The 27,886-nt window shown below is 40.7% G+C and overlaps 1 protein-coding gene and 1 pseudogene across 7 annotated transcripts in view; both read left to right on the top strand.

Annotated features, from left to right (window-relative positions):
• The window catches only part of SCAI (suppressor of cancer cell invasion), a 134,238-nt gene that overhangs the window by 21,880 nt on the left and 84,472 nt on the right, over positions 1–27,886 (top strand). Inside the window, exon 2 of one of the 7 annotated variants that reach the window (XM_045082386.1) lies at positions 23,015–23,041. The exons of 4 other annotated variants lie outside the window; for them this stretch is intronic. Coding sequence is in view for 1 of the 3 variants with exons in the window: in XM_045082383.1 (XP_044938318.1) it covers positions 1,366–1,460 (95 nt within the window). In the remaining 2 variants the exon portion in view is untranslated. Of the gene's footprint in view, positions 1–366; positions 1,483–23,014; positions 23,042–27,886 lie in introns of those variants that run through there. 2 more of the 7 variants (XM_045082383.1, XM_045082385.1) reach the window with 2 other exon arrangements.
• LOC101671849 lies at positions 11,252–13,727 on the top strand (annotated as a pseudogene).

Raw genomic sequence — 27,886 nt, 5'->3', positions numbered from 1 at the left:
GACCCAAAGAGGGAGAGTACAAGCAGGGGGAGTGGCAGACAGAGAGGAAGGGAGAAGCAGGCTTCCCACTGAGCAGGCAGCCTGACTCAGGGCTCCATCCCAGGACTCTGAGATCATGACCTGAGCCAAAGGCAGGCGCTTAACCGACTGAGCCACCCAGGCCCCCTGTTGCCTTTTTTTTTTCTTTTTTAAAATTTTTATTTATTTATTTTTAAAAGATTTTATTTATTTTATTTATTTGACAGAGATCACAAGTAGGCAGAGAGGCAGACAGAGAAACAGAGGGAAGCAGGCTCCCCGCTGAGCAGAGAGCCCAATGTGGGGCTTGATCCATGACCTGAGCCGAAGGCAGAGGCTTTAACCCACTGAGCCACCCAGGTGCCATACCTGTTGCTTTTTGCAGGAAAAGTCTACTTAATAAAATCCCCAATAAACACTATTAACAACAACAGAAAAAACCCCAACACTATTAACAAAAAATCAACTTTGATATAAACTGACACATAACCTTCCATTATTGTAATAGCTTGTGTTTCCTAAAGATACCAGCAATGCCAGGTTCATTCTGCATTTCTCCTCACATTGTGACCTTGACACTTGTCCCACACGCTGTTGAAGTTTGTGTCCCTATCCCTTAACCACAGCTGGCCTTTGTAACTGTCTCCATCAAAAGAGCATGGCTCAGGCAAAACTGTGCAACTCATGGGGCTAGGTCATAGAAATGCCATGTGCTTCTACCTTCCTCTCTTGGGTTACTTACTTTCGGAACCAAGTTCCCAAGCTGTGCTATGAGGGCTCAAGTGAGACTCCGTGTGGGAGAAATTAAAGCTCCTGGCCCTCAGCCCCAGCTGAGCTCCCAGCTGACAACTAGCCTCAGCTTGCCAGCTGTGTGAGTGAGCCATCCTAAAAGCGGATCCTAATCCTCCAGATCCCCATCATACAGCCCCAGTGGTGCCCGTGTAGAGAAGAGCTGTCCCTGCCAAGCCCTACCCAGCTGCAGATTCACAAATACAAGTGAAGACGGTTGTTTCAAGCCACCAAGTTATACAGCAGAGGATGACTGAATTGGCCTTCCGTTCTGCCAGAGCTTAGAGAAGAGAACCTTCTATGTATTAAAGTGCTTCATTGTAGAAACAAAACCTATTTCCACCTTCAGGAGTGTTGTTAGCATCATAAAAGAAGAAAAAGAGATTCCGTGTCCTCTTCCCTTAGAGATTTTTTTATCTCCTAGGCTTTCATTTTATGTATTTATTAAATTATGGGTCTTTTTAATTAAAGAATACTGCAGAATTGCAAATGGTGGAAGTACTACCCCCGCCCAGATAACTCCATTCTTAAGTACTTCTAATATGGAATGTCGTGTGCATGTTAATAATGGGCAGTGACTTTGGAATCATTCAGGCGAGGTACGGGACCTTGGATAGCAACATCCTCTCTGTAACTGTTTCTTCTCTGCAATGGTATCTACTTTAGATGGTTGTTGTAAGTCTTCCGTGCTATATACATATGAAGTGTTTACATAGTGCCTGTCACACAATCTTGGCTCTTCAGTACTACTGCTAGTCACTATTACTATTACTGGCATTTTTACTTTTAGACAAGGGAGGGGAAGGATAACCAGCAGGAAGATTGCAGTCTGAAATGATGGAGTGAATATTCCTGAGAAGAAGTTAGGGACAGAGGGATGTTGGGAAGTCTAAAGCGACTAAAGAATGAATAAGCATGTTTGAGATTTTTTTTTTTTTAAAGATTTTATTTATTTATTTGACAGAGAGAGATCACAAGTAGGCAGAGAGGCAGACAGAGAGAGGAGGAAGCAGGCTCCCCACTGAGCAGAGAGCCTGATGCGGGACTCGATCCCAGGACCCTGAGATCATGACCTGAGCTGAAGGCAGCGGCCCAACCCACTGAGCCACCCAGGCGCCCCAGCATGTTTGAGATTTTTATAAGGCTTAAAATTGCAGTTACGAGGTGAAGACCTGAGGGACTCCTTTGGGAAAAAAAGATTAAGGAGAAGGTGATGAAGAAATTTCAGAATCAGGTTGGGCTGGTGCCAGTTTTTGGACTTCTTGGTGATGGTTGGCATTTACTGATCTATTAGCCAGCGATTTCTCATACATATTACCTGTTGTCACCAGTTCATTTTTTAACAAGCCCTTTACATTTATTAATGAATACTTTAATGCAACAAATGTTTGGATCCTAAGTATTCGGTTCAACTATTTGTTTCCATCAGTTCTTAATTGTTTAGTGTTCAGGCTGGTCACAGAGTAGAGTCAATGACCTAAATGGGAGGAGGGGACTGAGGGAAGATAACTTAATTCCCAGGGTGCTCGTTGGTCCTTATTAGCAGGTCAGGTTAATGTTTGTTACTTTGTTAGAAGACAAAGGATGAATACCCAACTTTTGTATCAACATGGACAGGAGTGGAAGAGATTATGCTGTGTGAAATAAGTCAAGCAGAGGAGAGTCAATTATCATATGGTTTCACTTATTTGTGGAGCATAAGGAATAACATGGAGGACATTGGGAGATGGAGAGGAGAAGGGAGTTGGGGAAAATTGAAGAGGGAGATGAACCATGAGAGACTGTGGACTCTGAAAAACAAACTGAGGTTTTTGGATAGGAGAGGAGGGGGGGTTGGGTGAGCCTGGTGGTGGGTATTAAGGCAGGCACATATTGCATGGAGCACTGGGTGTGGTGCATAAGCAATGAATTCTGGAACACTGAAAAGAAATAAAATAAAATAAAAATCTGAGGAAAACTTAAAAGGATATAATGACAACACACACATAATGTGAAAGATGGGGTCTCTTCTATACGCCATCTGAAATCATGTATTTTGTAATTGACCAATTAAATAAGTGAAGGGCTGATAGCCCAAAACTGGAAGTACAGAAGGGCTCTGCTTATAAGTGGTTCATCTGTAGATTGTATGTATATGGACTTGAATGAATAACAACCTCACACTCTTCCTTACCCCTGCAAAAATACATACATAAATAAATAAACAGCAAAAAAAAAAAAAAAAAAAAAAGAAAGAAAAGACAAAAAAAGACAAATGGCAATTGTTCCCATTTACAAATAGAGAAACTGGGGCTCAGGAGAGTAAAGTGATTTACCTAGAGTAACACAGCTAGGAAGTAGCTCAAGCAAGACAAAACTCAGTTTTTCTGTCTCTGTGATATTTTTGCAGTTACAGAGTGAAATAATGACATTGGCATTTTGGAGATAATGTCCTATGAGGGTTTTATTAAAGTCCTATAAGTAAAAGGAAAACAGTTCTTGAAGTGTATGTCTTCTAGTTTCAGATGCTTCAAATTTCCTCAAGCTGTTAAAACTATTATTTTTAATTTTTTCATTTTCTATAATTGACATAGTGTAGTTTATCAGATATTCCTCTCCAATGGCTAAGGTGATTAGGTAAAATTAGTTGTTTGGGAGAACCTAGTGCAATTTTACCTTTAAACATCTAAGAAAATAAAGAGCCTTAAGAATGAAAAGAATCTGTTTCCAGACAGCATATGCTGTTATAAGTCTCTTAGATAAAAGATTTAAAGGTAGAAATGATGTAAGTGATGTTACTTAATTTTCCTGGATAACAAACAACCTTGTGCTCAAGACTAGATGATGGATAAGTAATTTGAAATGTTACAAAGTAGAGAGGTACCTGGGTGGCTCAGTTGGTTAAGCTTCTTTTTTTTAAAAGATTTTATTTATTTATTTATTTATTTATTTGGGAGAGAGAGAGAGAGAATGAGCAGGGTGTAGGGGTAGAGGGAGAGGGACAAGCAGACTCCCTCCTGAGCAGGGATCTGGATGTGGGGCTCCATCCTGGGACCCTGAGATCATTATCTGAGCTTAGAGTAGACGCTTAACCAACTGAGTCCTATTACTATTTTTTTAAAGTAAACTCTACCCCCAAGATGGGGCTCAAACTCAGTACCCTGAGATCAATGGTCACATGTTCTACCTACTGAGGCAGCCAGGTGCCCCAACATTTTTTTAGGTAGAGAGGGAGAGTGGGGAGGGAGCAGGCTCAGTCCCAGGACCCTGAGATCATGACCTGAGCTGAAAGCAGAGGCTTTAACCCACTGAGCCACCCTGGTGCCCCTCTTCATCTCTTTTTTTAAAGATTCAGTTCATAGGACACCTGGGTGGCTCAGTTGGTTGGGCTTCTGCCTTTGGCTCAGGTCATGATCCCGAGGTCTTGGGATCGAGCCCTGCATTGGGCTCCTTGCTTGGCGAGGAGCCTGCTTTTCCCTCTCCCTCTGCTGCTTGTTCTCTCTCTCTCTCTCATCATAAATAAATAAAATCTCTAAAGAAAATAAAGATTTTATTCATTAGAGAGAGAGAGAGTATGTGTACAAGCATGACCGGAGGGGGAGGGCAGAACAGAGGGAGAGGGAGAGGCAGGGAGCGTGATGCGGGCGGGACTGGAATCCAAGCCTGGGAGATCAGGACCTGAGCTGCAGTCAGATGCCCAACTGACTGAGCCACCCAGGTGCCCTGGATTTTTTCTTTTTTAATACTTTGTGTTAGGGGTGCTGGGGTGGCTCTGTGGGTTAAGCCTCTGCCTTTGGCTCGGGTCGTGGTCCCGGGTTCCTGGGATCAGGCCCAACATCGGGCTCTCTGCTCAGCGGGGAGCCTGCTTCCCCCTCTCTCTCTGCCTGCCTCTCTGCCTACTTGTGCTTTCTCTCTGTCAAATAAATAAAAATAAAATCTTAAAAAAAAAAACCAACAACTTTGTGTTATGTCCCAGCATTACCTTTTTTTTTTTTTCCTGCAATTGTTCTAGTTTGGCCTGTGGGTACTCTTCAGTTTGTTGCTGTGTCCCTTTGACGTACTCCTATCATTTTGGGTTAAAAAAATTTTTTTTTTATTTTGATGCTTCCTTGCTCTTTGGCACAAGATGCTCCAGGGTCATGATGTGTATTTCTTGCCTCAGTCATAGAATCAGACATTTCTCCAAGGAACCCTGTTTGCTTCTATTGGAGCATGGTATTAAAAACCAAAATCTGGGGTCACATGACTGGCTCAGTTGGTAGAACATGCGGCTTATGATCTCAGGGTCATGAGTTCAAGCCCCATGTTGGGCATGGAGCCTACTCAAAGGAAAAAAAAAAAGTCAAAATCTAGGTTCTGAGTATGCTTGTTCCTATTAGGGAACAATGTGGTATTAATAAGCATTCTTCTGATGACTAATGAAGTCATGTATCTTTATACATGTTTACTGGGTTTTGTATGTCCTGTTTTTCATGTGACAAGCCTGTTCAAGAATTTTATTCAGTGGCTGAGCTATAGTTATGACAGAGACTGTATGGCCTACAAAGCCTAAAATATTTACTATTTAGCCCTTTACAGAAAAAGGTTGCTTTACACTTATAGTTATGATAGCTGTTTTAATGTCAGTTCTGGGTTGGTTTTGATTGGTTGATTTTTCTCATTATCACTGGTCATATTTTCCTGTTCCTCTGAATACCTAGTAATATTTGTTTGGATGCCAGACATTGTGGAGGGACTGGAGTTTTGTTTGATTTTAGGGTTTTTTTTCCTCCTTATATATTTCTGGAGATTTTTTCTGGTATGCAGTTAAATTATATAGAAATATTTTGATCCTTTTGGGTTTTGGTTTTAAGTTTTGTTGGGTGGGGCCAAAGCAACAGCGCTTTCAGTTCTAGGACTTAACATTCTTTACTTGTGGCAAGACTTTGTGGAATACTCTACCAGGAAATTACAAGGTTTTCTAAGTCTGGCTGATGGGAATAGGTGCTATTGTTGGCTTTGTAAACTCTAGGCACTGTTCCGTCAATTACTCTTGGATGATTTTTTCCTTCTGTGTTTGATAGTTTTCTTGGATGCATGGGCCAGTGTGTACTCAGTGGAACACTTTTTAGAGGGACTCCCCACAAATCTCTAGTATTTTCTCTCTGTTTAGCTTTTTCGTCTAGAGTATTCTACTCTGAACTCTAGCAACCTTCATCCTCCTGGACTCCAGCTCCATCTTCTCAATTTAGGACATTCCTTGGGCTCTGCCTGGGCTCCTCTTCCCTGTGCCACACCCAGGAAATGCTAAGCGGTAAGCCGGGGCAATTGTAGGATTCACTTTTTTGTCCTCAGAGATGACTGGTTTTTTTTGTTGCCTGATGTACAGTTACCTGAAAAACTAGTCTGTTGTCTAAACTATTTTGTCTGCGTTCTTTTGGTTGTTTAATGTAAGGGGGTCAGTCTGGTCCTGGTTACTTTATCTTGACTAGAAGCAGAAGTCTTTGAGATCTTTTTAAAAATCCTGAATGGGTGTTTAATCTCATCAGATGTTACTTCTCTGTCTGTCGAGATGATCATGTGATTTTTTTTTCTTCTCTTTTTTTTCTGGTACTGTGTGTTGAATTACATTGATTTTTTTCCCTAATGTTAAATCAAGCTCTCATTTTTGGGATAAACTATTTTGTCATGATGCATTATCTTTTTTATATATTATTATATATACTTTAGAGGAACTAGTATATTTTTTAGAGTTTTTGCATCTGAATTTACATTCATATACTGCCCTTCTTCAGATTTTGACATCAAGGCTATCCTGGTTCATAAGGTGGGTTGGGAAACATTCCTTCCTTTTCTCTAGAAAATGTTTGTTAATATTGGTGCTTTTTCTCCATAAATGGTTAGAAAAATCCTCTGGTAAAGCCATGTGGTGATTTCATTAGGGAAACTGCTTATTAACAGTTTATTTCTTTAATAGGCTATTTATTTAATAGACACAGGACCATTCAGATTTTTTATTTGTTTGCGTTTGAGTTTTTGTCAGCTGATTTTCTAAGAAGAAAAATGATCTGCTCAAGGTCATAGATCTAATAATGAATAAATCTTCCAAGCCTGTGCTTTTCCAGACTTTGTCATACCAGCATAATCTATACTTTTAAATTTGTATACTTTTATCTTCTACTGTAGATTATAAACTAGCAGGCAAGTTCTATCTCTGATAAAATTTAGTATCACTGGAGGATTAGGGCCAAATAGATATTTAAATTAAATTGAAGCACACTTGGGGTTTGTATTGAGATTTTAAAAGGAGAGACCTTGATTTAAGTAGCCATTTCACTACTTCATTTGAACTCTTTCAGTCTCTAAAAGGTACATTTTACCTCTTTGGTAGTGGATTGTTGTTGGTTAGAACACACATTGAAGGAAAAGGTGGGAGTAGTATAGTTCTTACACTTTAGAAGTAACATTCGTACTGTTGCATTTATTTTTCTAGATTTTGGTTTTATTTTTATTTCCTAAAACCTAGTAGGGTAAGTTATCTGTCTGTAATTCTAGGGCAATTAAAAGAAAAAAAAAAACAAAAAACCTCTAGTTCAGAATATCACTTACCGGGGCGCCTGGGTGGCTCAGTGGGTTAAGCCGCTGCCTTCAGCTCAGGTCATGATCTCAGGGTCCTGGGATCGAGTCCCACATCGGGCTCTCTGCTCAGCAGGGAGCCTGCTTCCTCCTCTCTCTCTCTGCCTGCCTCTCTGCCTACTTGTGATCTCTCTCTTTCAAATAAAAAAAAAAAAGAATATGACTTACCAAAGCCATTTTTAAATATCTGTTCAAGAGAGATTGTAACTAAGATTCTATTATCAGGGAAGATTCAGTGAATATGTAACATTTCAATACCATAAATTGTGTCCATCTTGTTACAGTAGACTTAGTCTAAGATTCACATGTTGGGGAAGAATGTGAGTTTGAGTGGAGAGGGTTCAGTTGAAGGTCTGTTTCTATAAAGTATGTAGTCCATTGCCAAAAGAAATATTACCTAGCAGCAATTTACATGTGCCAAGAAAGGCCAGGAAAGTCTTGTATTAGAAATTGTACAGGGGAGCTGTCAGACTAGATCCCTGAGGATGTCAGGCAGGAAATAAAGCTTACAGTGCTAAAAATTTTTACTGGATAGCTGGGCAATTGGAAATAAATATTCCAATGCTTGTATTTTTTATCATGCTTTTATGTTGACTAGGCAGTTGAGAATTACAATTAGGTAATTTAAACTGTTTAAAAAATTAAAACCAAACAAAGATTTTTCTAAGATTATATTAAGTATTATTTTCTGTCTTTTTCCTGCGTAGTGTTTTATCCTGAGATTAGGTTTGGAAATGTATTGGGAGAGGGCCTTTAAGTTCTTAGGAATAAAATACAGTAAATAAACAATTTCCTTTTCAATGCCCAAAGTGGAAATACAGAAAATGTAAATAAGTAATTGTGCCAAAGTATTTATCTGTGGTTCTTTTTATTTCTAGAATACATTTCCCTTTTCTACTGTACACATTCAGATATATTTATAGAAATTTCAAGCTTAAGGGACTTTTATTTTTTTTTTTTTCGACAGAGAGAGATCACAAGTAGGCAGAGAGACAGGCAGAGAGAGAGAGAGAGAAGCAGGCTCCCTGCTGAGCAGAGAGCCCGATGCGGGACTCGATCCCAGGACCCTGAGATCAAGACCTAAGCCGAAGGCAGCGGCTTAACCCACTGAGCCACCCAGGTGCCCAAGGGACTTTTTTTTTTTTAAGATTTTAATTTATTTGAGAGAGAGAGAGGCAAGGGGAGAAGTAGGCTCTCTGCTCAGCAGGGAGCCCAATGTGAGACTTGATCCCAGAACCCTGGGATCACTACCTGAGTCTCAGGCAGATGCTTAACCAACTGAGCCAACCAGATACCCCTAGCTTTAAGGGACTTTTAAGGTAGGTACAGTTGAAATATGAGTAACTTGCCCAGTGTCATGAAGGAGGGTAAGAACACTTGTTGCACTTGGGGAAATGGAGTCTGGTTTACTAAGTTACTTGAAATTTCAAATATATGGTGATGACCTTGCTTTTCTCGCCACCTCATGGCTTCTAAATGTTGGTGTATCAGCTTTTGGTTCACTACCAGCAAAGGAAAAACTGTCAAAGCGGGGCACCTGGGTGGCTCAGTGGATTAAGCTCAGGTCATGATCTCAGGGTCCTGGGATCCAGCCCTGCATCGGGCTCTCTGCTCAGTGGGGAGCCTGCTTCCCCCTCTCTCTTTGTCTGCCTCTCTGCCTACTTGTGATCTCTCTGTCAAATGAATGTAAAATTAAAAACAAAACAAAACAAAAACTGTCAAAGCTCTTTGAAAACCATTATTATTCAGAAAACAAAAACAGTATTGACAGTTTAAATCAAATAAGAGTAGTTTTAGGTTCTCTAAATTGAGAGAAGGTTATTTAAGAAATTATAAGTTTTCTAGGCTGCTTCTACTTAACATGCTCTCTTCCATTATGAGTGCCCCTTGACATTCACAGATAGGTTTTAAACTAATGTTAGGAAACACTACAAGGGATAGAGATGGTCCTGTGATTTCAGTTTAGGAGGTCTTTGTGTGTGATTTAAAATGTTTTCTAGGGCAGGACTGAAAATCCGTCTGGTTCACTTCTGGGCCATAGAATGTTGATAATAATTATTGTAAAAATGCATACAGTTTATAACAACATTAAAGAACTTTCTGAAGACAAAAAATGTGCCACTTAATGTGAGAAAAATTTCTTCTTACAGTGAAGTTTTTTATTCATTTTTATTTTGTTAAAATTTTTTAAAAAGATTTTATTTATTTATTTGACAGAGAGAGATCACAAGTAGGCAGAGAGGCAGGCAGAGAGAGAGGGGGAAGCAGACTCCCCACTAAGCAGAGAGCCCGATGCAGGACTTGACCCCAGGACCCTGGGACCATAACCTGAGCCGAACTCAGTGGCTTTAACTCACTGAGCCACCCAGGCGCCCCTATTTTGTTAAATTTTTTATTAAGTAGGCTCCACACTGGGCTTGGAACCCAGTATGTGGCTTGAACTCATGACCCAGAGATCAAGACCTGGGCTGAGATCAAGAGGTGGGCGTTTAACCAACTGAACCACCCAGGTGCCCCCAGAGAAGTATTATTTTGGGCTCAGACTGCAGCTGCATTATAGCCCATCCAGCAGAGGCAGCATCAAATCACAGTTAAGAGCTCCAGCTTTGCGCCTTGCTCTGGACTGTCCAGCAGGTTCCCTCACTTGCGTATGTCTCATTTTCTTTGACTGTAAAGTACTGTGTCCTTCATGTACTTTGTTTTGAGGATTACATGAATACTTGTGAATTGCTTAGAATAGTGCTTCCCATGGTAAGTACTCTGCAGATGTTAGCTCTTATTATTACTGTCATAACATGCGAAGCTCTTAGAATCTGGCTTAGTCAGTATTCAGTAAATGTTAGCTCTTACTGTTCTTAGGAGGTTTTAGTCAGTATGTATTAGGCTTTAGGTTCTTGAAGTAAATTCAGCGGTTTAAACTAGCCTTTTCCAAAGTGTAAAGCTGTAATTCAGTATTCTGCAAACCACTCTCACAGTGGTAAGTATTTTCTTCCCTTTCTTAGTCTTTTATAAAATACTTTACCCGTCCCTGATCTCTGGAGACAACCCAGAAGTCCCATCTAGTCAGCACTGGGCTGAAGGTCTTGACTGTTGTGATCGTCTCTGTGTCAGACCTGATGTAGTCTCCGCGTTGCTTTCTGACTGTGGTTCTCTCTGAGCTCATCCCCCACTCGCAGTGCTGAGGGCTGGGGCAGGGACGGGATGACGGCAGGAGACAGTCCCCTTCTCCTCGTCTTCTGTCTTCCTTCCCTCACCTTTTCATCCCTTTGTCTCCCTTGTCCTTTCCTTCCCTTTTGCTTCCGCATTTGCTATTTCCGGCACTGTTTTAAGTTTTGATGGGAAATCTCTCTTCTACTCATTTTCTTTTCTTGGGTCAATCATTTTCCTTTTAAGCTTACCCTTTTGTATTTTATCTTTGAGTTCTTAGTTCATGGAGTTCATTTTTTTCTTCTTTTCTTCTCTTTTTATTTTTATTTTTTTAAAGATTTTATTTTATTTATTTGACAGAGAGAAATCACAAGTAGATGGAGAGGCAGGCAGAGAGAGAGAGAGAGGGAAGCAGGCTCCCTGCCGAGCAGAGAGCCCGATGTGGGGCCTGATCCCAGGACCCCGGGACCACGACCCGAGCCAGAGGCAGAGGCTTAACCCACTGAGCCACCCAGGCGCCCTCTCTCTTTTTTAAAGATTTTATTTTATTCATTTGTCAGAGGGAGACACAGCTAGAGAGGGAACACAAGCAGGGGGAGTGGGAGAGGGAGAAGCAGGCTTCCAGCTGGGCAGGGAGCCCAATGTGGGGCTCGATCCCAGGACCCTGGGATCATGACCTGAATTGAAGGAAGACGCTTAATGACTGAGCCACCAGGCGCCTCAAGTTCATTCTTCTCTTAATTTTCTTGATTTACTCCACGAATGAGAAGAAATGTACGTGGGTTATGTACTTTTCATCTGTATGTTGAATATTACATTTCTTAGCCTATTTTTATATTTTACATAATTTTGTATTGGTCTCAAATGTAACATTCCACTCTTTTAATAGATTAAAATTCTGTTTCTGTCACTTGCTACTTTTTAGACTTTCTGCATTTTATTTTATCATTTGAGACTTAATTTTCTTATTTTTAAAAGGTACTTCATAAGATCTTCTTCCCAATGTTATTATAAATTTAGATTAACTTGCTTAAAAATGATGCAATTCCATATGCATTTACATTTCTTCTGACATTAAAAAAGCAGAAAAGGTTAAGGCTAAAAATAAAAAGAGTGATAGAGAACAGAATAGCTGATCAGAGATTTAATAAAATTTTGATGATAGAAACTTGATAGAGGAAAAAGTAACTGACATAGTAGGACAGAGAAATGTTATTACCCTTTAGGTAATATCTTTAGGACCTGAAGATGTGGTGCCCGTAAGAAGCACACTAATTCTCTCCACAAATTTCTCAAGTGGCACCAGGTACTTCAGAGGTGGGAGTGAGACATTGAACTGAAAATGGGGCATTGGTTCAAAGTCTCTTGACTGAAATGTTGAATCTCCAGGGCCGCTGCCTTATACTGTGCAGCCAGACAACTACCTGCCCTCCACCCCTCTAATATTCAGAAATCAAATGTGACCAGGGGTGGGGGCCTCTGAATTGGAGAGATTTCAGGCTGGAGTGACACATGGGATGGGAAATGGGGACTAGCTGTATAGCGAACAGTGGACCTACAACCTCTCACTTCATCTCCAAATATACTGTGGCTCCTGACCACTGGGACCAGATTTGTGTGGCTAATTCAGGAGATCGAAGGGTTGTTTTTTAGAGAAACTGAAGAAGACTCAAAGAAAATACTTTCTCATACTGACATTTAAGGCTCTCTAATGAAAGAGCTATTTCCTGTAGGGAAGCTCTCTGATTGAAAACACTGTCTATACACCAGGGATGCCATTCGCATCTTTCAGGGCCTCGTTCTTAAATAGTAACAGACAATTACTAAGGATCATGAGACAGGAAAAAACCTTCAACCTGAACAACAGAGTCCAAAGTGAACACATTGCATGGAAGGATCTGGTGGAAATAGAGGTAGGGTAGGGCTCAGAGTAAAGATATGAAATGAAAAAATAATGGGGCACCTAGACAGTTGGTTAAGTGTCCAACTCTTGGTTTTAGGTCAGGTTGTGGTCTTGGGGTCCTGGAGTCAAGCCCCGTTTTGGGGCTTTCTCATAGAGAAAAGGACTTACAAAATGAGAACTGGATTCTTTGAAGAAGGAATGATTTAGAAATGAAAAAACTTTTGGATATACGTAACTGTGGCAGCTCAAATTAAAACAAATCAGAACCAAATATTTTTTAAAAAATGGTTAGAACCAAGTGAAGTTGAAGAAATCTCCCAGAAACTAGAAGGAAAAGACGGTGTAGAAAGTAAGAGAAAAACGGCTTTTTGAAGAAGACATGGTTGTGGCTACAGTGGAGCTTCGTCAGTCCTGCTTCTGCTCCTGACTCCTCAGCTGTTCATTCTTCTTGAGGAACAAGTTGGTCAGGAAACCATGCCATGGCCATGGCTTTTAGATTACTTATTTGTTTATATTTTAGGATTTATTTATTTTAGAGAGAATGTGTGCAAGCAGTGGGGAGGGGCAGAGAGAAAGGGAGAATCCCAAGCAGACTCACCACTGAGGTGGTGCTCAACCCAACGACCCCACGGTCATGACCCCAGCCAAAATCAAGAGCTGGATGCCCAGCCAACTGTGCAACCCAGGCACCCCATGTCCATGGCTTTAAAAAACGCCTGAAGGACACCCATGGAACCACAGGTTGTGACTCACTGAATTAGAATGACTCTAACCAGCCATAGCATAAAACCTTTGAGGCAGTTGTGTGCCGATTTGATCAGAGGTACGAAGGAAAAGAATCTCAGGGTGCAAAGATCAGTTCAGATGCCTGTCAAGACTGAGAAGCACGACCAGGAAAACTCCTTGTGGTGACTATTCTAAGACGTGGGATCATTTTCAGATGAGGACCCAGAAGGAATGCGTTGATTGGCACTATCCTTCTGAGGTGGTTATGTAGATGACTTCCCTTGGTATTGAGCCAGGAGTTCAGGTTGAAGTCGCTGTTGCACTTGTTTGATTCAACCCTTTTAATAAATTGATTATCAGTTGTTAGAAGAAAAGAAAGAAGAGATGAGACACTTACAAAGTTAATTGAGGAGGTCCAATGACAGACTAATGGATACTGAAAAGACAGCCCACAGAATGTTGGGAATTGATTTGCAATCATATATCTGATAAGGGACTTCAACCCAGAATGTAAAAAAACCAAACCAAACCAAACAACCCCTCAACTATACAAAAGCAAATAACTCAATTTATAAATGACCAAAGGATCTGAATAGACATTTCTCTAAGGAAGATACATAAATGGCCAATAAGCTTATGAGAAGTTGCTCAACATCATTATTTATTAGGGAATGCAGATCAAAACAACAATGAGATACTGCATCATGCCCATGGCCGTGATTTGTAATAAAAGAGAAAGACAGTTTCAAGTGTTGATGAGGACATGAAGAACCCTCATTACATTGCAGGTGGGACTGTAAAATGATGTATTCACTTTAGCAAACAGTTTGGTAATTCTGTAAAAAGTTGAGAGCAAAGAGTTACCACATGACCCAGCAATTCCATTTCTATGTATACACTCAACAAAATGAAAACATATGTTCATGCAAAAACTTGTACAGATTTTCAAGGCAGTGTTAGTCATAATAGCCAAAAAAGTGGAAACAACCCAATTGTTTATCGCCTGATATTTGGGCAAATGTGGTGTGGTATATCCATACAGTCAACTACTATGCAGTCATAAAAGAAATTAACTACTGATACATGCTTCACCATTGATCAATCTTCAAAAGAAACATGATGTTGGGATTGAGTCCCCGCATTGGGCTTTCTGCTCAGCAGGGAGCCTGCTTCCCCCTCTCTCTCTGCCTGCCTCTGCCTACTTGTGATCTCTCTGTCAAATAAATAAATAAAATCTTAAAAAAAAAAAAAAAGGAAACATGATGTTAAGTAAAGGAAGCCAGTCACAAAAGTCCACGTACTATATGATTCCATTTAAATGAAATACCCCATAGAGGCAAATCCATGTAGACAAAAGAGATTAATGGTTGCCAGGGTAGGCGGAAATGGGGAGTGACTGGATGGATATGAGATTTCTTTTTGGGGTGATGAAAATGTTCTGGAATTAGATAGTGGTGATTGATGTAGAATTTTTGGGAACATACTAAAAACCCCTGAGTTACACACTTTTTTTTTTTTTTTTTAAGATTATTAAGCTTATTTACTTAGAGCAAGTGAGAGAGAGAGAGCACAAGCTAGTGGGGAGGGGCATAGGAGAAAGAGAAGGAGAAACAGACTCCCAGCTGAGCAGGGAGCCCAGTGATGAGGAGGGAGCCTGAGGGAGCTGACACGGGACTCAGTTCCAGGACTTTGGGATCATGAGCTGAACTGAAGGCAGGTGCTTAACCAACTGAGCCACTCAGGTGCCCCTGAGGTACACACTTGAAAGAGGTTATACACTTTATGGCATGTGAGTTGTATCTCAACTAAGCTGTTATTTAAAAATCCTGTGTGTTATGAATGGCTTACTCTAATGACTAATAAGAGATTATTTTGTGATAAAATATGAATTGGAATCATAAAGTAATTAACCACCTCCAGATTGGGTGATGACTGAGAAACAGTTGAGAAAAAATATTGCATGAGTCTCCAGCAGACACCAAGTAAAACTTGGGACTTATGTGGTAGCTACTGTATAGCCAAACACAGGGTAATATTTTTGTTGTTTAGGCTAAATTTTGGGAGGTATGACATCTTGGTATAAACTTGAAAGTGATTGTTAGTTTGAAATGTGTATTTTATTCTTGTAACAGGTTTATACTTAGGCAGGTTAAAACGATTGTAGGGGTACCTGGGTGGCTCAGTGGATTAAAGCCTCTGCCTTTAGCTCAGGTCATGATCTCAGGGTCCTGGGATCGAGCCCTGCATCGGGCTCTCGGCTCAGAAGGGAGCCTGCTTCCCCCACTCCCCACTCTGTTTGCCTGCCTCTCTGCTCACTTGTGATCTCTCTCTCTCTGTGTCAGATAAATAAATAAAATCTTAAAAAAAAGAAAACAATGATTGTAAAACTAGAAGGTGACAAAGTAGAAACTGTCCCTTTAGTTCCAGTTCATTGTCAAATTCTTCACCAAACCCATAGAACTGTTTTGGCCATAAATGGCCTCCCTTGTTGCCTAGATAGTAGATGCTCTCTTTTGGGAAACAACATGAATTACTTTCAAAAAAGTGTTTGGTGGTTTTGCCAGATTGGTTTAGGTCAGTATTTTCATCTTATACTTGTCATTTGCTGTTTTTGATGAATATCTGTTTTAAAAAATAATTGAGCCATGACCTGGGTTTTTAGAAGTGTACCAACGGTACTATGGTAATTTTATACAAACATTTCCCTGGCTTTATCAGCTTTCATTTATTGCTAGTCTGTGCTAGATTTTAATGTGATAATGGAGGTCAGAAGTTATACTCATGTGATTATCCACTCTGCAATTTCCTTTAATCATTTAAAAACAGATGTAATTTTGCAGTGTGATTTGACCCAAGAGGTTATGTTATTTGAAGTAATACTAAAGCCCTCCTAACTTTGTGAAGATGGATGCTCAGCTGGTTCATTCGGGAAAGCATTTCACAAAGGGCCAATTAAACATTTGTGTCAGCTCTAGTTGGTAGCTTCTTCGAGATAATTATCTTAAAGCAATTTTAGCTTTATGTTGTAACAAATAGTGCAAAGAATTTCTGTAAAGTATACTGCTAGAAACTTCATTTTGCAGCATTTGTGAATTTTTTGTTTGTTTTTCATTTAATGTGTTGAGAGCTGGCAAAGACGATCTGACAGGCAGAATTAGAAATCTTTTGGGGGTGGTGGTGACGTGTTTGGATTCCAAAGCCTAGAGCCTAGAGGAAGTGATGGCAAGAGTAGAACTGTAAACCTCAAAATGCCAGTAACTTCAGATGCATTCAAGACTTTTCTCCCTAAGATTTGGAGTTAACTCTTTGAAAGTAGTTACACCCAGGTGATGCGTGTACCTCATACTAGAGATTCTGTTGTTTTTCCAGTTACTTCCGCCAGATGGATTTTAATACATACGGAAGAATATGATGTCAAGTCTTTTGTACTTTAGATTAGAATGATTTTGTCCTCTTGTCTGCCTGAAGAGCCCATTGGAATCTCTCCTTAGTGACCAGCTTTATTTTTTTCATTGTATTTTCTAAGTGTCCATTTCTACTTACGGTAATAATCCTGGTAGGATGCATATTACCAGCTGTATATGAAGGTGTAGCTATATGGAGCATAAAATTAGACATGCTTCCTGCCTTTGGCTCACAATCTAAATTTAGTAGGCGAGAATCTCCTTTCCTAGATGTCATTAAAAATAGAAGATACCCATCTGTCTGGAATGGTTTAGATACAATTCTGCCTACAGGCTTGGAGATGAACTATATAATGATGACTCTCTTTTAGTCCTAGAATTCTTGGAAAAATATCTTCTTTAATACAGAGGCCAAGAGTGTACACAGCTTACAGTTTTGACCTTAAATGATCCTGTAAGTTTGTGAAAATCAGGAAGATCTAAGAGAATTAAACTTTGAGGAGAAATGTAAAAGATAAGATGAAACAGTAGCACTTGGTTAAGAAAATTGGCTCTGAAGTGAAAACCAGTTATGATCTGATACTTAGGATTTGCTAGCTATAAGAGAACTACCGAACTCCTCTGAGATTGTAACTTCATTTATAATGTTGAAATAGTGAGGCTTACTTCATAGAGTTGTTGAGTACGTTAAATTAGTTTGTAAAGTGCTTTCTTCAGTGTCTGGTGTGCATAAGGTATTTTTTTGGTGGTAGTTATTATTGTTTATTGTAATAAACAAATTCTGATCCCCCCCCCCAAATTCTGCTATCTTGCTCTTAACAGATCTTACTTTGGAACTCAGAATATAATGGGGTCAGAGATAAACAGAGAATTCCTAGGCATTTTTGGAGTGATGGAAATCATTTATAGGAGTACTGAAAGTCACCCCCCAAGGACTGCTTACATTTTGGGGTGACAGAAGACACAGGGAAATAGAGAACACTACCAATGAGGTGAGAAGACAACCGGGAGAGTGTGTCACATAATTCAAGACATAGGCTTCTCCCCAGGGCACAGATTTTCTTCAGAAGTTAATAAAAAATAATAATAATAATAAACAAAACACAAAAACCAAAGTCCACAATAAAACAAACAAAAAGGAAAAAGTTTATTCAAAATATTGTCAACCATAGGTGATGGCAGGTAATGACCAAACCCTGGGGGAACCACCTAACTGGGCAAATGGGAGGTCTTGGTCTTTGAGAGAATAGAGAAATGGCTGTAGACCCAGATTTTATTGGGCGGAAAAATCAATGTGAGGTGAAGAAAAGTAGAGGCCCTAAGTACAAGATGGACTCTTATGAAAATTTAGTTGTATAGAGGAGAGGGATAAACTTAAGAGGGTTGAGAAAGGGTTTGGGTTTGTTTGTTTTGTTTAGGAAAGAAAAAAAATGAGCATGTTTGGAGGCTCAAGGAGAAATTAGACATATTATCCAGTGGGTAATTGCCGGACAGGTTCTGGTATGAGGTGAGTGGGAATGGAATCCAGTGCACAGGAGAGGCTGAGGGGGCAGCTGCTGTTTTGTAGATGAAGAAGAAAGGAGGAAAACAAAGGTTTGAGCTGGGAGGGGACAGCAAGGAAATTTGTTCAATGGCTTCTATTTAAGTGGGGAAGTGGTTAGTGAATTTAGTGAGATAGTAACAGACCAGTAATCTTCAACTGTGGGTGATTTTTGCCTCCTAGGGGATATTTGGCAATGTCTGGAGACATTTTTGATTGTCATAAGTTGGGGAATGTACTTGGAGCATCTAGTGTGTAGAGGACAGGGATGCTGTTGAATGATTTACAGTGCACACAGCAGCTTCCCACCGCAAAGAGCAGTCTGGTCCCCAGTGCTAATAGTGCTGCCCTTGACCTCGATCAGATCATTCCTGCAACGTGATCTTCAACAAAAGCCAAACAGCTTGAATAATGGCTTCACATATCCTTTCTTAGAAAGTCACAGTACATATTTTTGAGGTCTGAAAAATCCTCAGGAGAAAATCTAAACTGTTTAACCAACTGACTTGTTTCTCTTTGTTTTGTGACAACCTTAACACTGAGAAATGCATATAGGAAAAGATGGTACTTTTGATTTCTTGGCTGTATTTTCATCCTTGTATATAAAGCTCATAGCGCAGAAGCTGGCATTTAGTAAACCGTCAATAACTGATAGCTGCTATTATTACACTTGTCTCCCCTCCAGCTGTGAAATCCTGGACCACTTCTGACATTTGTTACAAGTTGCAGTTTTAAGGTTCATGGAGTCAGTGTGCAAGAGACAAGAGATACCTTTCAGACCTATACAATGCACAAATCTTACATTAGAGTGTGGTGGTTCCCCACAGACTTAAACTGAGAACTACTACATTACCCAACACCTAGTTCTGCTTCTGAGTATATACCCAAAGGAATGGAAAGCAGGGACTTGAGCACATATGTGTACGCATACTCATGTTAGTAGCATTACTCACGATAGCCAAAATGGGAAACAATCCAAATGTCCACCCTTGGATGAATGGGTGGACAAAACGTGTTTTATATATATGTATCTATGTATAAATACACACACACACACAATGTAATATTGTTCGACTGTAAAAGGAGTGAAATTCTGGCACGTTACAAGGATGAACTGTGGAGACATTAACTTAAGTGAAATAAGCCAGACACAAAAGGACACATATTGTCTGCTTCCACTTATTTGAGGCAGCTAGAGTAGCCACATTCATAGCGACAGCAAGTAAAACAGTGATTTCCAGGGTCTCAAAAGGGGGAATAGATTGGGTACAGAGTTACAGTTTGGGAAGATGAAAAATCCTGGACATGGGTGGTGATGATTGTACAGCAGTGTGAATGTACTTAATGCCACTGACCTGTAGATATGCTTAAAAATCGTTAAAATGGTGAATTTTATTCCACGAGTATTTTACCTCCCCCTGCCCCCATCTCACATTAGAATACTTAGCAATCACCACAGAGCAGTCAGGATGCTCCCTGGTGGTTTAGTGGTTAGGATTTGGCCTCTTACCAAGCAGTCAGGAACTTTACTTTTGTTTTTTATAGAACTTCACAAGGGTTAGCAGAGACCAGTTTTAAACCATTGATACCATTCTAATGAGATAGTTAGAATAGACATAAACAACAACAAAAAGTTCATTTATTATATCAGTGATTAATATAAATTTAACACTTCTACCTGACAGGCACATAATTTTCTCATGGGTGGTACTACTCCAGACCATTTCAATGTTTAGGTCCAGGGTAACTGAAAATTCTTATGTTTTATTCAAATAAAAGGTACATACTTGTTCAGAGAGGGAAAAAAAAGTGATTCTTTTTATAATTCTGTAGGAATGACATCATGGTTAGTTTAATTTGGGGGAGTATCTGCATATATATTTTCTCCCACGTTTTTATATATATTCTTAAAGGATGTTAAAAATATAGCTAGCAATATCAGAAAGAACCCTCATGGAAATGCAGCCACTTCTCTGCATCTCAAGAAAATCCCCTACAAGTAAATCTGTTATTAAAAATTGTCTAAGGGATGCCTGGGTGGCTCAGTCAGTTAAGGAACTGCCTTCACCTCAGGTCATGATCCCAGGGTCCTGGGATTGAGCCCCACATTGGGCCCCCTGCTCAGCTGGAAGCCTGCTTCTCCTTTTCCCTCTGCCGCTCCCCCTGCTTATACTCTCTGGCGCTCTCTCCCTCTCTGTCAAATAAATAAATAAATAAAATCTTTAAAAATTGTCTAAAAATGTTTACATCAAATGCAAGCAACATGGGGGCACACTTATCTAGGGTAATGTTGTTGATTTCTTTAATCTGTGATTTTGCCAATCAAGCAGAAATGGAAAAAGGAGCGAGAGTTTTGATATCGTGGATGTACTTGCTGATTAAGAGATAAGTGCACATACACACAAACCCAGGAATTATCTTCCTTCTGCTAAAACAACAACAAAACCCTCAGATCTCCAGTGCTAGCCTGTGTAATTGCTTTCGGCATAATAGCTATTACCTCTGACAGACTGAAAGTTTAATAACTAGATTGGAGATTTCCCTTTGCAGTGCACAAATAGGAAAAACACCACCATAGAAGTTCTGTCTCACATCTGACCCTCCTCTGTTTCTTAATTTACCAGCAGTGCAAGTGCATCTCTCTACATGCCTCATTTTAACATTCTTAAATTACGTTACAGATTATTGGCCCACCAGAGTTTTTGATATGTTAACATTGAACAGTTCCAAATGAATATAAAACAATTTTGTCATTCATAGGAGTTTGTCTTTTAAAGGCTTCTGTTTGATTTAATGCACCAGTATCGTCAGTTTGTGGAAAATGAATGTTACATTGCTTTATTAAATCTCTTTTACACTTGTAATCCAGTAAGAGATCGTTTTTAAGATTACATTTTCTTTTTTTTTTTTTTAAGATTTATTTTATTTATTTATTTTAAAAAAGATTTTATTTACTTATTTGACAGAGAAAGACACAGCGAGAGAGGGAACACAAGCAGGGGGAGTGGGAGAGAGAGAAGCAGGCTCCCCACCGAGCAGGGAGTCTGATGCGGGGCTCAACCCTAGGACCCTGGGGCCATGACCTGAGCCGAAGGCAGACGCTTAATGACTGAACCCCCAGGTGCCCCTTATTTATTTATTTTAGAGAGAGACAGCATACGCACACAGGGGAAGGGGCAGAAGGAGAGGATCTCAAGCAGACTCCGTGCTGAGTGTGGAGCCCCATGCAGGCTCGATCTCAGACCCCGAGATGATGACCTGAGCTGAAGTCAAGAGTCAGAGCCTCAGCTGACTGAGCCACCCAAGCGCCCCTACTGTTATGTTTTCAATTATGTTCTAAGTGTGTTGATAATCTTAAATAATGGTGGTATTGAAATACAGAAATTTTCTATTGCTTGTTGACTGTTATTTTAATTCTTGGAGACTCATGAAACATCTGTAAATAAACTCTTCTTCCTTGAAATATAGGCATAATTCGAGCAACATATCCTTTTTAAATATCCAAAATATACACACATATATATTTTTTAAAGATTTTATTTATTCACTTGAGAGAGAGCATGAGAGGAGAGAGGTCTGCGGGAGAAGCAGACTCCTGCCGAGCAGGGAGCCTGATGTGGGACTCGATCCTGCGACTCCAGGGTCCTGACCTGAACCGAAGGCAGTCAGTCAACCAACCGAGCCACCCAGCATCCCCCCCAAATATATTTTGTCATTAACGAAAGGATATTCCTTGGAAACACCAAACTTCAAATAGCATTAGACTAATAATACACAAACACGTCATTTAATTCTCCTTTATCTTCTGCCTGCCTCCTTAAATCACAAGACTCTAAAGAAGAACATCCTAATTTTTTACATGAGTTTTATGTATATCTTAAATATATTTAGAGTTATATGTTTTGGTGTTAATGTACTGAAAGTTATATATACACATAAAATATATTAATTTTCTTTAGACCTTTAACCCCTTCCAGGAGTTTAAAGATGTAGGGTAAAGAAGATATAATTTACCTATTGTTTAAAAAGATTTATTTATTTATTTGAGGGAGAGATTGTATGAGTGGGGGGTGCACAGAGGGAGAGGAAGAGAAATCCCAAGCAGACTTAGTACTGAGCACAGAGCCTGACTCAGGTCTTGATCCCACAACCCTAACCAAAACCAAGATTCAGATGCTCAACCAACTGAGCTGCCTGCCTGTCCCTAATTTATCTATTTTTAGTAAATTCTGCCTTGCTTCTTTTTGGTGTTCCTAGAAGTCGATGTGTATATAATCTTTTTTCTTGTTGATGAACAGAACTCTAGGTATGAGTCAATGAAGTTTCTCGTTTTTATAAATTTCTTCTTCACTGCTCTCCTTTAATAAATAAATAAATAAAATTTCTATACCCAATGTGGGGCTCGAACGCATGATCCCAAGATCAGGAGTCACATGCTTCTCTGACAGAGCCACCCAGGTGCTGGCTCAAAATGTTTTTAATATCAAAATATTTTTGATATCAAAACTGTTTTTGGTGTTTATTTGGACTTTAAGTTATAGGCAGCCATATACCTGAAAAATATTGAAGTGTGTATATATATATATATATATATCCTATAACCATGGAATATGAATCGTTTTGTTTTTTTTAATCAATTAACATACAGTGTATTACTACTTTCAGAGGTAGAGTTTAATGATTCATTAGTCGCATATAACACTTAGTGCTTATTACATCTCATGCCCTCCTTAATGCACGTCACCCAGTTACCCCACCCACCTCCCCTCCAACAACCCTCAGTTTGTTTCCTATAGTTAAGAGTCTCTTATGCTTTGTCTCTCTGATTTCATCTTATTTTGTTTTTCCCTCCCTTCCCCTATGCTCCTCTGTTTTGTTTCTTAAATTCCACAGGTCCATGAACCATTTTAAGTGAAAAAGGTGAGGTGCATGGTTTACCTTATAATTCCATTTTTATTTAAAAGAGTCACAGTATATTTGATTTTGCAGAGGACAAGGTTTGGCAAGGTGTACAGGTGTTAACTGTGATGAACCCTGGGGAATGGCATGATACTCACTGGATATATCCACAATGACTACTGTCTCAGGTTTGGGGCCCCAGAAACAGAACATCAGATGGGATTTCACAGGGAAGTGACTTACTAGGAAGAGTTTCAGGGAAACTTGCTAGGGAGTGAAGAAGTGGGTCTGGGAAGAGAGAAAAAGGCTAGAGGCCGACAAGGATATAGCAAGGATCAAGCAAAACCTCAAGGAGGCTTCGGCTCAGCTCTGCAGGGGAGTTCTGGAGCTTATTCCTAACAGGTGTCACAATCAAGGGCAGAATGAAAAGGTAGAGCCTTTGTCCTCCTAACCCTAACCCTTGAGGACCACCGCTCATGAGGAAGGATGTGTAAATGGCCAGATGTCCTGGCGGTCTGCGGGCGGTCTCCATCGGGAGACCTGCAGATGCTGACCTGGCGAGGGAGAGCACAGGGTTGGGGACAGAGGCAGCCAGAGCACAGACAGCAGTGGGAGCTGTCACCAAGCTGTAGAGGTTTTGGTATTTTCTCAGGTCATAATCAAGTTTGGGAAGTGTGAGGCTGGTGTGGTGTCTCCACGGGGGTCTGGGCTCCTTGTATTTGGTTGCGCTGTTACAGGTTATTGCCCACATGTGCATGGTCCGAGATACTCAGTATTACGTCCACGTTTCCTTGCAAAAAAAGGGGAAGGTCAGAGGGAAAAGGGCACATTAACTCCTCTAAAGACAAGTTCTGGAAATGCACATCACTTCAGCTCAGATCTCACTGGCCATAACTTAGTTATATGGCCACACCTGGAGGCATGGAAGAATGGATTTTACTGGTTAGCCGTAGGCCTAGTTAAAAATAGAGGACTCTCATTATGTAACCATTTCTGCAGGAGAAAAGGCGTATCATAGGATGATCTGTTACAGAGATGTTAGTTTTCCACTTTATAAGGATGAAGTTTATTGGTTTGTTTGTTTCTTAGTTTTAACAAGCATGCTCCAGGTCAGGGTCTTCTGGAAGCAGAATTTGAGGTCGAGTTTAGGGTATAGGATGTTGAGAAGTGCTGTTGTGTTTAGTACCTGTGGGAGGGATGGGAAAGAGACAGAATCTGGCAGAAGTTGAGGTACAGCTCTGTTCTGAACAACCGTCCAAGCTGACTCTCTAGAGAGCCTAGAGCCGAAGTGGCCTTTCAGAGTTGTCCTGGAGTAGTTGGGCTGAAATGGCTGTATCATTATACCCTTCTCTCCATCAGTCACTGGATGGAGGCCGCTTTGGGGGGAGCATGACCTTGGGAAAGGCAGCTCTGCATGATCCCTGAAGGGGTGGCAGCATTCCCAGCAAACAGGACACCATGTCCTTCTTTGAAGGGAGATCTAGGAGACACATACTTCTATCACAACCTGTGTGTGTGTGTGTGTGTGTGTGTGTGTGTGAAAGTAATTAATGCATGTTTATAGATCCATTTATTTTTTTAAAGATTTTATTTATTTATTTATTTGACACAGAGAGAGAGAGAGAGATCACGAGTAGGCAGAGAGGCAGGCAGAGAGAAAGGAGGAAGCAGGCTCCCCGCCGAGCAGAAAGCCTGATGTGGGGCCCCATCCCAGGACGCCGAGATCATGACCTGAGCCGAAGGCAGAAGCTTAACCCACTGAGCCACCCAGGCGCCCCTATTTATTTATTTATTTTGAAAGAGAGTGTGTGCAAGCGAGAGGAGAGGGAGAGGGAGAGAGAGAAACTTAAGCACACTCTGTGCTGAGCATTGAGCCCTCCACAGGGCTTGATTTCACAACCCATGAGATCATGACCTGAGCCAAAACCAAGAGTCAGATGCAGGATGTCTGGGTGGCTCAGTTGGTTAAGGGTCTGCCTTCAGCTCAGGTCATGATCCCGGGGTCTTGGGATCGAGTCCTGACTTGCGCTCCTTGCTTGGCGGGGCATCTGCTTCTTGCTCTGCTTGACACTCTCCCTGCTTCTGCTCTCTCTCTCTCTCTCTGCAAAAGAAAAACAGAAAAGCCTTAAAAAAGAAAAGAGGTATGATGCTTAAATGACTGAGCCACGCGGGCAGCCCAATATCCATTTATTTTTTATTTTTTAAGTTTTTGTTATTGAAGTATAGTTGACATACAGCATTTATTAGTTTCAGGTGTATAGCATGGTGATTGGAGAATTATGTACATTACCCAGTGCTAGCCACAATAAGTGTAGTTTTTAAAATAAACTTTTTAAAAAGATTTTATTTATTTATTTATTTGACAGACAGAGATCACAAGTAGGCAGAGAGGCAGGCAGAGAGAGAGGAGGAAGCAGGCTCCCTGCTGAGCAGAGAGCCTGACACGGGGCTCAATCCCAGAACCCTGGGATCACGACCTGAGCCAAAGGCAGAGGCTTAACCCACTGAGCCACCCAGGCACCCCTAAAATAAATTTTTTTTAAAGATTTTATTTATTTATTTGACAGAGAGAGATCACAAGCAGACGGCAAGGCAGGCAGAGAGAGAGATAGAATGAAGCAGGCTCCCCGCTGAGCAGAGAGCCCGACGCGGGGCTCAATTCCAGGACCCCGAGATCATGACCCGAGCCGAAGGCAGCGGCTCAACCCACTGAGCCACCCAGGCGCCCCTCCTAAAATAAATTTTTATAAAAATAAAAGCTAGGGGAACCTCGGTGGCACAGTCAGCTAAACATACAACTCTTGCTTTCAGCTTAGGTCATGATCTCAATGTTATGAGCTCCATCCCAGCATCAGACTCTGTGCTCAGGGCAGAGTTGGCTTGAGATTCTCTCTCCCTCTTTCCTTCCCGCTCATGCTCTCTCTCTCCCTCAAATAAATAAATTAGTTTAAAAAAAAAAAAGTAAAATTTGCTTAGTAATTTCTTCCACAAGAGTTTGTTGAACAGCTCTTAGGTGCCAGACTCTGTTGCAGGCACTGGAGATAGGGAAGTGGAAAAACAAAAGTCCCTACCCTTGTGGAGTTTATGTTGTGACTGAACATAGAATATATATAAATAAGCAAATGTATGATGTATCAGATGGTGATAATAACTTTGAAGAAAAATAATGTACTATAAGGAAGGGTCTTTCTGTTTTATATAGACTGGTCAGAGAAGTCTTCTCTAATAAGGCAATTTGGCCAGAGACAAGAGTGAGATGGTAGAACTAGACACACTGGTATTTTGAGGATGAGCATTACCAGCTGAGACTACAGTACATGCCAGGGTGACCCTGTGCAGGAGTGTATAGTGTACTGGCATGTTTGGTAATGTAAATGGTATTTAGAATTTTTGCTTTTTAATTATACCCATTTGGGGAAGGCAAAACTCAGTGAGTGGCAGGTCTTTAAAAGGGAATGGGTGTGGGGAGGGGAGACATGGCATTGTTCCAGGGAAGGTTCTTGGTTGAGAATTATAGCCCCTAACTCCAGCCAAGTTAAGCAGAAAAGGAATTTATTGGAAGGTTGTCAAGTACCTCAGAGCACTGATGGAAATATTGGTTTAATGGTTTAAAAAGCAGGCAGGAACCAAGGGAATCAGAAGATCTAGAATTACTGCCAAGGTCATACCCCTGGAAGACCTTGGTTAAGGATGTCTGGTTAAGGAAGCGGTTGCAGTCTGAATGTTTGTGTTCCCCCCAGTTTCATGTATTGAAATCCAAACTTCCAGAGGTAATGGTCTTACTAGGTAGGGCCTTTGGGGCGTGTTTTAAGTTAGGAGGGTGGAACCTCATGGGATTAGTGTCTTATAAAAAGCTCCCGAGAGCTTGTTTTGAACCATTGGGCACCATGTGAGGGCACAAGTCTGTGAGCCAGAAGAGAGCCCCTGCCTGAATGTGCTGCCAGTCTGATCTCAGACTTCTTGCCTCCAGAACTGGGAGAAGTCAGTTTCTGTGTTAATCGCTACCTAGTCTGTGGCTATTTTGTTAGAGCAGCTTGAACAGACCAAGACCTATGCTGTTGCTGCTGTTTTGGAACCCCAGTGTTGTATCTGGAGGAGGTCTGACTTCTGAACTCATTTCTTATTTGACTCACTGGATCTATCTCAAAGACCTTTAAAAACATTACTCTCGGGGCGCCTGGGTGGCTCAGTGGGTTAAGCCGCTGCCTTCTGCTCGGGTCATGATCCCAGGGTCCTGGGATCGAGCCCCGCATGGGGCTCTCTGCTCGGCAGGGAGCCTGGTTCCTCCTCTCTCTCTGCCTGCCTCTCTGCCTGCTTGTCATCTCTCTCTGTCAAATAAATAAATAAAAATAAAAATAAATCTTAAAAAAAAAAAACATTACTCTTGATGCTATGTCAGGAATGAAGTGAGGGGTTCAGGAGCAGATGCGGGAAGAACTAGTCATGAGGCTCGAGCGTAGATGACATTAAGTTAGGGAGATGATGTTAACAGGGAGATGAAAAGAACGGATGGATTCATGGAACAGGCCATTAGGTTGCCACTAAAATACTTGTCTTGGAAAAATTCTTCTTCTATTTTTTCTTCTTCCTCCTCTTCTTTCTCTTCCACTCCCTCCTCTTCTGTTTCTTTTCCTCCTTTTGAAATCTAAACCTTTCTAGAGGCCTTGTTGTAATCTTGCTTGCACAGGGCAGTATAGCTTATCTGGCTTAAATTTCATAGAATCTTACAGCGTTCATCATTTGTTCATTGAAAAAATATTTCTTTTACTTTTTAAAAGATTTTATTTATTTATTTGACAGATCACAAGTAGGCAGAGAGGCAGGCAGAGAGATGGGAGGGAAGCAGGCTTTCTGCTGAGCAGAGCA

The sequence above is a fragment of the Mustela putorius genome, unplaced genomic scaffold (genome assembly GCF_011764305.1).
Source record: "Mustela putorius furo isolate JIRA1106 unplaced genomic scaffold, ASM1176430v1.1 tig00000596_pilon_pilon_pilon, whole genome shotgun sequence".
Taxonomy (NCBI): Eukaryota; Metazoa; Chordata; class Mammalia; order Carnivora; family Mustelidae; genus Mustela; species Mustela putorius.
The sequence above is the reverse complement of the archived record's forward strand: the minus strand, read 5'-3'. Positions and strand labels throughout refer to the sequence as shown.